The sequence below is a fragment of the Xyrauchen texanus genome, chromosome 9 (genome assembly GCF_025860055.1).
Source record: "Xyrauchen texanus isolate HMW12.3.18 chromosome 9, RBS_HiC_50CHRs, whole genome shotgun sequence".
Classification (NCBI taxonomy): domain Eukaryota; kingdom Metazoa; phylum Chordata; class Actinopteri; order Cypriniformes; family Catostomidae; genus Xyrauchen; species Xyrauchen texanus.
The window spans coordinates 40,060,877-40,074,197 of NC_068284.1; the positions used below are offsets into that span (position 1 = coordinate 40,060,877).

Below are 13,321 nucleotides of genomic sequence, written 5' to 3' on the forward strand. Positions count from 1 at the left end.
CTAATATGGGCACATTTAAAGTGCATTTTACTCATTTACACCTGAATCCATATTCAGGTGTAAATGAGTAAACAAGCTTTGTTGATGATAATGAGGCAGCATAAACACTAGATAAACTATAATCTAAACATTCATATAATTTTTATATCATATTACATATCATATTTATATCATACAGCATACAATTTAAATACCTGCTTTAGCCGAAACAGCATTTAAATGTAACTAAAACTTGCTTATTAGGACATATTTCAAATGTCAATACTCTGAATCCTGGCTGGCAAGTCTGGAAACAGTCCCACTAGTAAAATATGTACATGTTTATATAAAATAGCATTGTCAACTAATGAAAAGTAAATGACTTACTCGTCCAAAATTGTATCCTTGGCTGGATCAAGTCACTCTTCAAAATACAAACGTTCATCGGAGTCCCGCTCTTCTTCTGAGGAAAATTGTAACTGTTCCTTACTATCCAGGAGTTTCCTCACTTGTGTATCATTTTGTCTTTCAAACGTGCAGAAAAATGAACAAACTTGTTGTTTTTAAGACAAAGTCGGGCCGTTTACCATTTGCATTGATCGCCTCAGCACATTAGCGTATGAATAGCGCCCTCTGCCCGTGGGTGCGATCACATTAGAGATAATTTAGCTGAGACAGGAAAATTGTACATCGCTTTGTTTCATACAGATTACATTGCAGGATAATATTTAAAATTTTTAGTACTTTTAAATTTAAATTTAAAGTTTTAAATTTGAATTGTTTTATTTAAAAGTAGACATTTTAAGCTTTCTTTAGACACATGTTTCATGTTTGTGTGATAAGTATTCGCGGAGTTTTAGTTCATTTCTGTGACGTGTTTTAGATATATGGTCGTGAACACAGAGACTGCTGAAAGCTCACCCTTTTTATTTTCTTTATTTTACAAAACACAATGTTTTGTTGTTATTGTGAGTGTACACACATAAAAGTAGAACCTTTATAGTCTCTAATGATGTCTTACACTTATCCGTATGCCCCAAAATGACGGAGAATGTTATGTTGTTTCCGCTGTAATGACGAAAAATCCAGCAGGACACGCCGGCGCGTCCGTCGACCCCAGAGGGTTAAAACCAAAAAATGTTTAACCATAATTTGACTTGCAAGTGTAAAGCAACTTGTAAGAACTTAATACCTCAGCAAATGGGGTTAAAACCATTGTATTGTGATTTCCACATGGTAGCGCAACCATTTTCAATTGTTCTAATAATACGAACATTTTCTTGAGTACCAAATTAGCATGTTAGAATAATTTTGCACGGAATAGGTGACACAGTATATTTTTGCCATCAAGGGTAAAGAAAATTTTTATAAATACCACTTAAAACTATTATTTCAAACCGTAATAATAATTTACAGTTAATGATTCGGTTCAATGATTTTGACCTTGGTGAAAGGAAGCATCACTTTATTTAAAAAACAAAAATGTCTTTGCTTTCTAAAAATAGAAACATATATAATATAGAACTTTTTGTGCACTCAAAATATCAACTTGCATGCTCAAAATTTAATCTTACTTGCACAGAACATTTTTGTGCGCTCAAAATATAATTTTGCGGGCGCAGAATTTTGGCACATATATAACTCCATGCTGAAACGAAAACACGCTGCTCATGCCCCGCTCACGGCCCACTCACGGAGGATATGTGAAACCGGCAGTAGTTCTGGGTGAATAGAATTTTATTGAGTTCACCACTTTACATGACCATCATCATTAGCGAACATTAGAACAACAATACATGCAAAGTTAATCTGCAAATGGTGCATATGAATCCAGTTCCCCGGTGATAACAGTCTTTATGGGCAAATAGAATGCAAAACAATGCAGCACTACTGGGTTTTACAACACATACAGCGTCACTGAGTTTGTTTGACAAAATATGCTTTTCCTCTCAGAATAACCTGCTTTTAACTTGACAACATTAGCATCACATCTTGTAATACAGACAATATTTAATACCACCTTAACGGAATAGTTCACCCAAAAATTCTGTCTATTTACTAACCCTCATGCCACCCCAGATGTGTATGAATTTCTTTCTTCTGCAGAACACAAACAAGGCTTTATAAAAGAATACCTCAGCTCTGTAGGTCCATACAATGTAAGTTAATCGGTATCAAAACTTTGAAGCTCCAAAAGCACATAAAAGCAGCATTAAAATAATCCGACCACAGTGGTTAAATCTATGTTTTCAGAAGTGATATGATAGGTGTAGGTGAGAAACAGATCAGTATTTAAGTTCTTTTTTAATTTCAATATCCACTCACTTTTTTATATATTCTTATTTTGTTTTTGGCGATTCACATTCTTCATGTATACTATCATCTACTGGGCAGGGAGGATAATTTATTGTAAAAAAGGACTTCAATATTGATCTGTTTCTCACCTACACCTATCACATCACTTCCGAAGAATAAGATTTAATCACTTGAGTTGTTTGGATTATTTTTATGCTGCCTTTATGGGATTTTTAGAGTTTAAAAATATGGTACCCATTCACTTTCATTGTGAGGACCTACAGAGCTGAAATATTCTTTTAAAAATCTTTGTTTGTGTTCAACTGAAGATTATGCTATATCAACAAATATAAAATAAATATAAATATGCATATGAAATGTGAAGTGAATTCTCAATTTTCAGTGGTTATTTAAAAACTGACATTTTAAGACAGTTTTAATTGATTTATCAACACAGTGGGAATATTTCCCAAAGTCCTGAATAACAAATTCCTGTATTTTTATTGAACTTTTATTTTGACAGGACTGTGTTAAACTGTATCATGATGACCACGAGGTCAGAGTTCATGAGAAAACACGCGTGGATCGTGTTGTCAGACTCAAAGCACACATAGATCTCCTTTTAATAATATAAATACCTGCAAGTTCCCTACATTTATTTTATTCAGTTTATCATGTGCACATGATTGAATTAATAGTGAAACGATTGAATTCCTCGGGAATAAACTGGTAAGTGCATACCGATGTTTATTGTAGAGTTTGACAGCTGACGCGGTTTAAACAGATCAAAGCAGCATTTAACAAAATCAGTGTTTCAGATAAAATTTACATTATCCTACAATATTTGTAAATACATAGATCAAATCAGTCATATTGGCACTTCTAGGTTTGTCTTGTAGCAATTTATGTACACAACACAAAGTTGCAGTGCACGTCAAAAAGTGTTCATATAAGAATAATCTTGATTAGTTTTTGTTTGTTTTTAATAGAACGATGGAGTATTTACCGGAGTCAAACGCGAGATATAAAGATGTGGATTACTGGAACGAGCGGTACCGGACGGAGAAGAGCTTCGAGTGGTTCGGAGACTTCACCAAATTCGAGCATATACTAAAGGAGCATGTGGAGTTGCAAGAAGACATTTTGATGCTTGGTAGGTCAGCCGATAACAACATTATAAAATTTCTTTTTGTAGCCTCTTGTTCAGTTTGATCGGTTAATATTATCCGCGCATCTCTAGAGTTGAGCCAAAGACAAATTTGCCCGAGACGGACCACTTGATATAAAATTAATGGGAGAAATTGTAACGCCCAATATGGCGGATGTAGAAAAGGAAGTCCCGCCTTACACGTAAAAGTGTCCCAAATGACGCACTATGCACTCACAGTATGTGCACTCAGCCATGTAGTGTATGAATTTTCAAAGTGTAGTATAGTCCTAAATGTAACACAATGATTTTTTTACTGCACAAAGCATTTGCTGTTTAACAGCTGACGGAAGTGACGTTTATGCATGCGATGTGTTGTTGCCTCAGTTCGGTTCAACACTTGTATCTCAAACAACGTACATACAGTGTGGTTTGTTGGTAAAGCGTTCAAGTGCAGTCTTCACTGAAGTTTCGCAAGTTACATTTTCCATTATTTACTACTGATTTGTTAGACCAGCAATGCAGCCAGATAACTCCGCCCCTTCCGCTACTTACGGCAAGCATTGAGTGCATGAAGTGTCCATCATTCCACACACTATTATTTCAGTTGAAGAAGTGCATCATCAAGGTACTCGTAGTACACTTTTTTTTTCATTGCAGAATTTCAAAACGTACACATCAAAATGCCCTAGAATAGTGCAGAAGTGTGTGGTTTGGGATGTAGGTAATCACTTTTTAGATACAGACATTGCCTGTCCATCAACTCGAGAACGTGCATGTGTATTAGCTGGACCAGCCTGAAAAATAGAAGAGAGCCAAAGAAGCACAATTTATGCTATTGTTGTTGTTAGATTTAACTGCTGACTTGAAATGCAGTTGTCAGAAGTTTACATAAACCTTGGCCAAATACATTTAAACTCAGTTTTTCACAATTCCTGACATTTAATCATAGAAAACATTCCCTGTCTTAAGTCAGTTAGGATCACTACTTTATTTTAAGAATGTTAATATCAGAATAATAGTAGAGATAATTATTTATTTCAGCTTTTATTTCTTTCTTCTCATTCCCAGTGGGTCAGAAGTTTACATACAAATACTGTTAGTATTTGGTAGCATTGCCTTTATATTGTTTAACTTGGGTCAAACGTTTTGGTTAACCTTCCACAAGCTTCTCACAATAAGTTTATGGAATTTTTGTCCATTCCTCCAGACAGAACTGGTGTAACTGATTCAGGATTGTAGGCCTCCTTGCTCACACATGCTTTTTCAGTTATCATTGGATTGAGGTCAGGGCTGCCACTCCAGATGGATGGCCACTCCAATACCTTGACTTTGTTGTCCGTAAGCCATTTTGCCACAAATTTAGAGGTATGCTTGGGGGTCATTGTCCATTTGGAAGACCCATTTGCAACCAAGCTTTAACATACTGGCTGATGTCTTGTGATTTTGCTTCAATATATCCACACAATTTTCCTCCTTCATGATGCCATCTATTTTGTGAAGTGCACAAGTCCCTCCTGCAGCACACAACATGATGCTGCCACCCCCATTCTTCACGGTTGGGATGGTGTTCTTTGGCTTGCAAGCCTCACCCTTTTTCCTCAAAACATAACAAGGATCTTTATGGCCAAGCAGTTACATTTTTGTTTCATCAGACCAGGACATTTCTCCAAAAAGGAAGATCTTTGTACCCATTTGCACTTGCAAACTGTAGTCTGGCTTTTTTATGGCAGTTTTGGAGCAGTGGCTTCTTCCTTGCTGAGCAGCCTTTCAGATTATGTTGATATAGGACTTATTTTACTGTGGATATAGATACTTGTCTACCTGTTTTCTCCAGCATCTTCACAAGGTCATTTGCATTTTTTTTCTGGGATTGATTTGCACTTTGCACACCAATCTACGTTCATCTCTAGGAGACAGAATGCATCTCCTTCCTGAACGGTATGATGGCTGCGTGGTCCCATGGTTTTTATACTTGCGTACTAATGTTTGTACAGATGGGAACGTGGTACCTTTCCTGTTTGGAAATTGCTCCCAAGGATAAACCAGACTTGTGGAGGTCCACAATTTATTTTCTGAGGTCTTGGCTGATTTCTTTTGATTTCCCAATGATGTCAAGCAAAGAGGCACTGAGTTTGAAGGTAGGCCTTAAAATACATCGACAAGAACACCTCCAATTCAGTACACCTCCAATCAGAAGCTAATTGTCTAAAGGCTTGACATCATTTTCTGGAATTTTCCTATCTGTTTAAAGGCTGTTACCTTAGTATATGTAAACTTCTGACCCACTGGAATTGTGATATAGTCAATTAAAAGTGAAAAAATTGTTGGAAAAATTTGTCATGTCATGCACAAAGTAGATGTCCTAAACGACTTGCCAAAACTATAGTTTAATAATATTAAATCTGTAGAGTGGTTAACAAATGAGTTTCAATGACTTCAGCCTAAGTGTATGTAAACTTCTGTATGTTTTTTGATCGTATACTTGACCAACCATTTTGGAGATATCTGTCTTTCCCCATTCAAGTAGATCGGAGCTGTATTTATATGCCGCTTGTATCAATAGAAAATAGCTGCCCGGGAGCATTCCATAGATGTTCGCCGAGTGGACTGACTTGCCTTGAAAAGGACTTTGGTTAAGTGCTCACATCTCTAGATGTGAGCTCCAGGGGGTAACTGTAGGCTACTGTTTTTATGGGGAAAAAAATATGTCTTAAAATGTACAATAATGTGTCTCAAACATGTTCCTTGAGTAGAATTGTGTTTTATTTTGTCCTTCTATTGGTTATTTAGCATGCAGTATTTTTGCTTAGAAAATTAAAGTAAATTGCTACAGGGACAATGCCCTTGGTGTGTCCTGTGGTAAAGGGCCTTCCTCAGGGGAACATTAGTGATTGATATCACTTTGTGTTTCCATTTTCCAATATTCATTAAAGCACTTATAGCTATATTAACAAATATAGCTTAACAAACATGATCTCCCATCTTATGGTTGGCCTGGAAGAGAAGCCCTGGTTCCTTGGTACTCTCAAGTATTCAATAATTGTACTTGCAGTTTTGCCATTTATGAGAATAATGGCAGGCAGACAAATAAAGAGCTGAATTATTTGTGTTGAATATTCTGCAGCCAACAATGGTCTTTAAATTTACTCCAACTGCAGTGCTGTATTCCAACTCTAGAGGGCAGTGTTGGACTGGCTGAATCCATTGTGTGTGATTACGTACTCAGCCAGTGGTGTATTGGAGATTAGTGTGGACCTCTGACATGCTCTCTGAGCTCCATATCTGTTCTTCAATGCATTGACATGAGCTCCCATTCCCCAGAGGCTGGTTCAGCCATATCTCAACCCAATTACCAATCAAACAGCCACCATTCACAAACTTGTACTGTTTAAAAAATGTGCATTAGTTAAGGAGCTAGTATGGATCGGTGTTGAGTTTAAATTCCTCCATGTTTAGTGAGCAATGGTCCTGAATGTGGGGCTTGAAGCATTGCCATGGGCACACATGTAACCTTGGAGTAGCAACGTAGGTATCAAGCTGAGAATGTTGTGATTTAAGACGATATAGGTGGGTTGTTTTTTTGAGGTTGCCAAATTAATAGAAAATCGTTTTATGCAAATTAAAAACAGACTATTTTCAAACATTGCGTTTAGTAAGTAAGATTAGTCTAAATTAGTGGTTATTAACCTGAGGGTCCCAAAGGGGTTGTGGAAAACGTATTTTGAAGGAGTGTAAATTTTTTTGTAATTCTTAAAAGGGGGTCGCACTTGCAAAAAGGTTAAGAACAACTGGTCTAAATTCAGCACTGGCCCAATGGGGCGAGGGACGTTTCCATCAACTGGCCCAAACTGGCAACAGACATGTCTGTGATTGGTTGCGAGTTGGGTATTGAAAATGTAATGCGTTAATTTCTGCGATTAACACGTAAAAAAATTAATGCAATTAATGCTGTATACGCTTTATGCACTTCCTGAATACTCCCTAATATTTTCCTCCACTTCTTGGGGCTAAAATTGGCATATATACGTTTCCAGGAGGTACATGCTCGATTTGACGGCACGTCCTAGCACAGAAACTGTGTGGAGCACAAAGTCACTTTCGACTGTTACTGTAATGGTGGAGTTAAATTCAATCTATTTATTTCAACTTGCCAGAATAATAACACATCTAGTTTAATGGCACAAACATTTAAAGTTAACTCAATCACACCCTTGAGTACTGATTTTTGTTCCAGCCATGGTTATGCAAAAATGTACTATAAGCATGTTCAACCTGACTGCGTGTTGGCAATGCAGTAGCAAAGCTCTCGCATCTGCGTTCACATACTTGCATAGAGTATGTTTTAGACTACGCAACGTATGACCCGGCCATAATAAACATGGGAGTGGATTTACTGTATGGACAATGGAGACTTCACTAGCAAGCAGTGAGCCAGGTGTGGAAGAGATACAGGCAAGCTGCAGTATTGCTTCGCATCACCCAAAAACACACTCTCATTTTTATGTCAGCGTCAAAGCAAAAACGTGCGAGAGAGACCCAGTGTGTGTGCGCGCGATAGAGACTGAACGGCAGCCAGAGATAATGATAGTTTATAGATTTTAAACTTTAGCAAATTAAACTTCAGCATTCAATTTTTTTTAACTCCGTATGTATAGTATTTCATACACAGTGGCTATTTATCTTGCCAATAAAGCTTGATATAATTTGAATCTGCCCATCTGATCCTATCATTAAAATGTCCACTGGAATATGGCAGATATTTTGCCCAACTTTTAATTACAGCATGTCACATTTATTTTATGGCATATAAACATATACGTTTATCAAACATTTATACCTGTAGAAATCTCTAATGAACTTTATTCGCTGACAAAAATAAATAGTATTTTAACATTTATTTTAACAATGTTTAAAATAAATGATGACTAACAAATTTCTTGCGAACTCTTTGCGAGAAAGTATAAATATACATTTATGATTCTTTGTTAATGTACAATCGCGATTATTCACAAAAAAACCTGCTATTAATTAGTTATGTTTTTTTAATTGATTCACAGCACTAGTTAAAAGCAACTCCTGCAGAAAACGCATAGAACTAAATGGAATAGTGTATTAGTATAAATAACTGGCACTTTTCACAGTGAGTTAATTGCGGTTGTAATCGTAATCTCCATTATTTCTTTCGATTTGTTCTGTAGCCCTGTCTCTCCCTATCTTTTATTCTCCACACAGACACCCTTTCTACACTCGTATCATGTTCCCAGAACATCCCACCATCTCAAACACAACACAGCACTCTGTTACCTTTCTTAGCTTTACAACATTGAGAGACAGTCCCACACACACCGTTTTCTTGTGTGCCTCACCTGTGATCACTGACAAATGGAATGTAATCATCTTTATGTAACACTCCAGACAAGATTACCTTACTACTGAATTGCTGCTAAATTGCTTAGGGTGGGTGGTATTCTCTTAAGTTTTTTTTTTGTCATATGATTGTGAAATGTTCTCTCTTGAATCGATCCAGTTTGGTCCTTCGCAGTCCTTTTTTCCCCCACACTCTTTGTGTATGTGTGTAACATGTCAAATGGAACAGGGCATAATTGGATGCTTTATTAAATTTTTTTCATGCTCAAGGATATTGCTTTCTCTTCTTGCTCCAACTCAGAATTGCCGCAACAACATAAGTGTCCTCCCTTACCTATAATGGACTGGCTCAGGGTGGATTCCTGAGCAAGCTGTTAAGGATGTGTGGGGGCCTGGGAAGTTCAGCGAGTATTGACGCTGACTACCACCCCTGGAGACGTGAGTTTGAATCCATGGTGTGCTGAGTGACTCCAGCCAGGTCTCCTAAGCAACCATATTGGCCCGGTTGCTAGGGAGGGTGGAGTCACATGGAGTTACCTCCTTGTGGTCATGATTAGTGGTTCTCGCTTTCAATAAGGCACGTGGTAAGTTGTGCGTGCATCACAGAGAATAGCATGAGTCTCCACATGCTGTGAGTCTCCGCGGTGTCATGCACAGCGAGCCACATGATAAGATGCACAGATTGACTATCTCAGAAGTGGAGGCAAACTCAGTCCTCCACCACTCAGATTGAGGTGAGTAACCACGCCACCACAAGGACCTAGTAAGTCATACGACCCATTGGGCATACCAAATTGGGGTGAAAAGGGGATTAAAAAAAAGGGTGTGTGTGTCTCAAGTTTTTGAGGTTGTGTAACGGGTTTTTGCATAAGGAGAGTAATGGAAGCCTGCAGTTAACGTTAGCAGATTCTATCACATGGAGGGGTGGGGTTCAGATCCCATCCTGCATTTCTCCTATATTTGTAGATGAAGAGTGCTATAGAGTGGCATGCCATGGAAAAATGGATTGTCTTTGCAGTGTTGCACTCTAGACCTGTGTGGAAAAATGTTTTAAAAAAAATGTCATGGCAGTCTCCACAAGCATTTGCACTGAAAACAAATGGTGGAAAATGTGTAGAGAATCCAAGTACAGGACAGAAAATAAGTGCAGACTATTTCACAAACATAACTAAGAAAACAAAGAAGAATATAAAGTTTTGCCGGTGAATATGTACTGTACTTGCTAATACAAGCCTCAAATGAAACTCTGATTCGCTTTCCTAGCAAAACTTTGGCAGAATTTCATAATGACCTTTTACCTCTATGAATTTGCATCAAACCAGCCAATCATTTACATTTATGCATTTGGCAGACGCTTTTATCCAAAGCGACTTACAGAGCCCTTATTACAGGGACAATCCGCCTGGAGCAACCTGGAGTTAAGTGCCTTGCTCAAGGACACAATGGTGGTGGCTGTGGGGCTCGAACCAGCATCCTTCTGATTACCAGATTACCAGTTATGTGCTAAAATTTGAAGCACTGCCCTTGCCCCCAGTGGCCAAAGCTGGAAGTGTTGTTGAAAGTATGGGCACGTGTGTCCTCTAGTTTTTGGTTGAAATGTCCACAGAGTGGTGCCAAAAGCTCTAATTTTTGTTTTAAATTATGTAATTCAGTCAATGGGACTTCATATTTCTTAACTCTACCCAAACACCAACCATACAGTGCATCCGGAAAGTATTCACAGCACTTCACTTTTTCCACATTTTGTTATGTTACAGCCTTATTCCAAAATGGATTAAATTAATTATTTTCCTCATAAATCTACAAACAATACCCCATAATCTTTGCAAATTTATAAAATAAATAAATAAATAAATAAAAATCACATGTACATAAGTATTCACAGCCTTTGCCATGACACTCAAAATTGAGCTCAGGTGCATCCTGTTTCCACTGATCATCCTTGAGATGTTTCTACAACTTGATTGGAATCCACCTGTGGTAAATTCAGTTGATTGGACATGATTTGGAAAGGCACACACCTGTCTATATAAGGTCCCACAGTTAACAGTGCATGTCAGAGCACAAACCAAGCCATGAAGTCCAAGAAATTGTCTGTAGACCTCAGAGACAGGATTGTATAGAGGCACAGATCTGGGGAAGGGTACAGAAAAAGTTCTGCAGCATTGAAGGTCCCCATGAGTACAGTGGCCTCCATCATCCGTAAATGGAAGAAGTTTGGAACCACCAGGACTCTTCCTAGAGCTGGCCGCCCGGCCAAACTGAGCAATCGGGGGAGAAGGGCCTTAGTCAGGGAGGTGACCAAGAACCCAATGGTCACTCTGACAGAGCTCCAGCATTTCTCTGTGGAGAGAGGAGAACCTTCCAGAAGAACAACCATCTCTGTAGCACTCCACCAATCAGGCCTGTATGGTAGAGTGGCCAGATGGAAGCCACTCCTCAGTAAAAGGCACATGACAGCCCAACTGGTGTTTGCCAAAAAGCAACTGAAGGACTCTCAGACCATGAGAAACTAAATTCTCTGGTCTGCTGAAACAAAGATTGAACTCTTTGGCCTGAATGGCAAGCGTCATGTCTGGAGGAAACCAGGCACTGCTCATCACCTGGCCATTACCATCCCTACAGTGAAGCATGGTAGTGGCAGCCTCATGCTGTGGGGATGTTTTTCAGCGGCAGGAACTGGGAGACTAGTTAGGATTGAGGGAAAGATGAATGCAGCAATGTACAGAGACGTCCTTGATGAAAACCTGTTCCAGAGCGCTCTGGACCTCAGACTGGGGCGAAGGGTCGCTGTCTTGTTTTAAGATGAACATAAGCACACAGCCAAGATAACAAAGGAGTGGCTACGGGACAACTCTGTGAATGTCCTTGAGTGGCCCAGCCAGAGCCCAGACTTGAACTCGAGTGAACATCTCAAGAGAGATCTGAAAATGGCTGTGCACCGATGCTCCCCATCCAACCTGATGGAGCTTAAGAGGTCCTGCAAAGAAGAATGGGAGAAACTGCGCAAAAATAGGTGTGCCAAGCTTGTAGCATCATACAGAAAAAGACTTGAGGCTGTAATTGGTGCCAAAGGTGCTTCAACAAAGTGAATGTCTGTGCCATTAAACTGAATATTTTATTAAATATGTTGACTGTAACTTGTTTAATTTACTTTAACTTACATGTTTAGCAATATTCTCTTCAAACTGCACTGCCATGACCGTAGTGTTCCAAACGCCTTCCAAAATGGTCAGAAATCTAGGGGAAACCATTGATAATCAACAAAATGTCACAGACCACATCTCAAAGACAGCACAATCATGTAGATTTACACTCTACAATATCAGGAAGATAAGACCCTTCTTCTCTGAACATGCCACACAACTTCTTGTTCAGTCACTTGTCATAACTAAACTGGACTACTGTAACTCTCATTGCAGGGCTCCCTGCATGCGCAATTAGACCCCTGCAAATGATCCAGAATGCAGCATGTCTGGTCTTTAATAAACCAAAGAGAGAGCATGTTACACCACTCCTTGTCTCTCTCCACTTGCTGCCGGTTGATGCAAGTATCAAATTCAAGGCTCTGATGCTGGTGTACAGAACAGTCACTGGGTCTGCTCTATTATACCTAAAATTATTTCTGCAGAGCTACATTCCCATCAGAAGCCTGCGTTCGGCTGAGGAAAGGCACCTTTTTGTACCAACACAACGAGGCACTAAAACACTTTCCTGGACTTTCGGTTTCATCATACCACATTGGTGGAATGAACTTCCCAACTCAATCCGTGAAGCTGACTAATTTTCTATCTTAAAAAAACAGCTAAAACACATCTTTTCCTTGAGCACTTAACCAGTCAAAAAAAAAATAAAAAAAATAATTCTTGTTGCAATTAATCTGGCTTGAATACTACTATTCTGATGCTAGTGAAACTTTGTAATACAGCACTTTTCAAACCACTTTCTCCTTAAGATGATTCACTTATAATGTATTCCTCTTTTGTAAGTCACTTTGCATAAAAGCATCTGCCAAATGAATAAATATAAATGTAGTTGACTTGAAAGATAAAACTCACTGTAGAAGTGGACCGTTCAGACTGGCTGAAGAGCCAAATACCAACGGGTGATCCATGTGTTAGCATCCTTCATGCGGTGGAGCCACTGCAGAGGAGTGTGATCGGAGCAGAGGGTGAAGGCCTGCCCCAGCAGGTAGTGGCAGAGGGTAAGAACAGCCCACTTAATCGCAAGACACTCCTTCTTGATTGTACTATACTTTGTCTCACTGAAGGAGAGCTTGTGACTAATAAACGGCACTGGCCGTTCCTCCCCTCCTATCTCCTGCGAGAACACCGCCTTCAGCCCCTTTTCAGATGCATCGGTCTGCAAAATAAAGGGGAGAGAGAAGTCAGGTGCAGGCAAAAGTGTCCCCCACAAAGGAAGGACTTTACCATCAGGAAAGCCTGTTGGCACGACTCTGTCCACTGGACCAGATTGGGGGCCCCCTTTTTAGTAAGGCCAGTCAGCGGGCTGGTGACATCAGAATATCTA

General features: G+C 39.1%; 1 protein-coding gene across 1 annotated transcript in view; it reads left to right on the forward strand.

Annotated features, from left to right (window-relative positions):
* Positions 1 to 2,842: 2,842 nt before the first annotated feature.
* The window catches only part of ece2a (endothelin converting enzyme 2a), a 100,434-nt gene continuing 89,955 nt past the window's right edge, over positions 2,843 to 13,321 (forward strand). The window contains exons 1-2 of the mRNA XM_052134572.1: positions 2,843 to 3,003; positions 3,264 to 3,427. Of these exons, the coding sequence (XP_051990532.1) occupies positions 3,268 to 3,427 (160 nt within the window). The 5' untranslated portion in view covers positions 2,843 to 3,003; positions 3,264 to 3,267. The remainder of the gene's footprint in view (positions 3,004 to 3,263; positions 3,428 to 13,321) is intronic.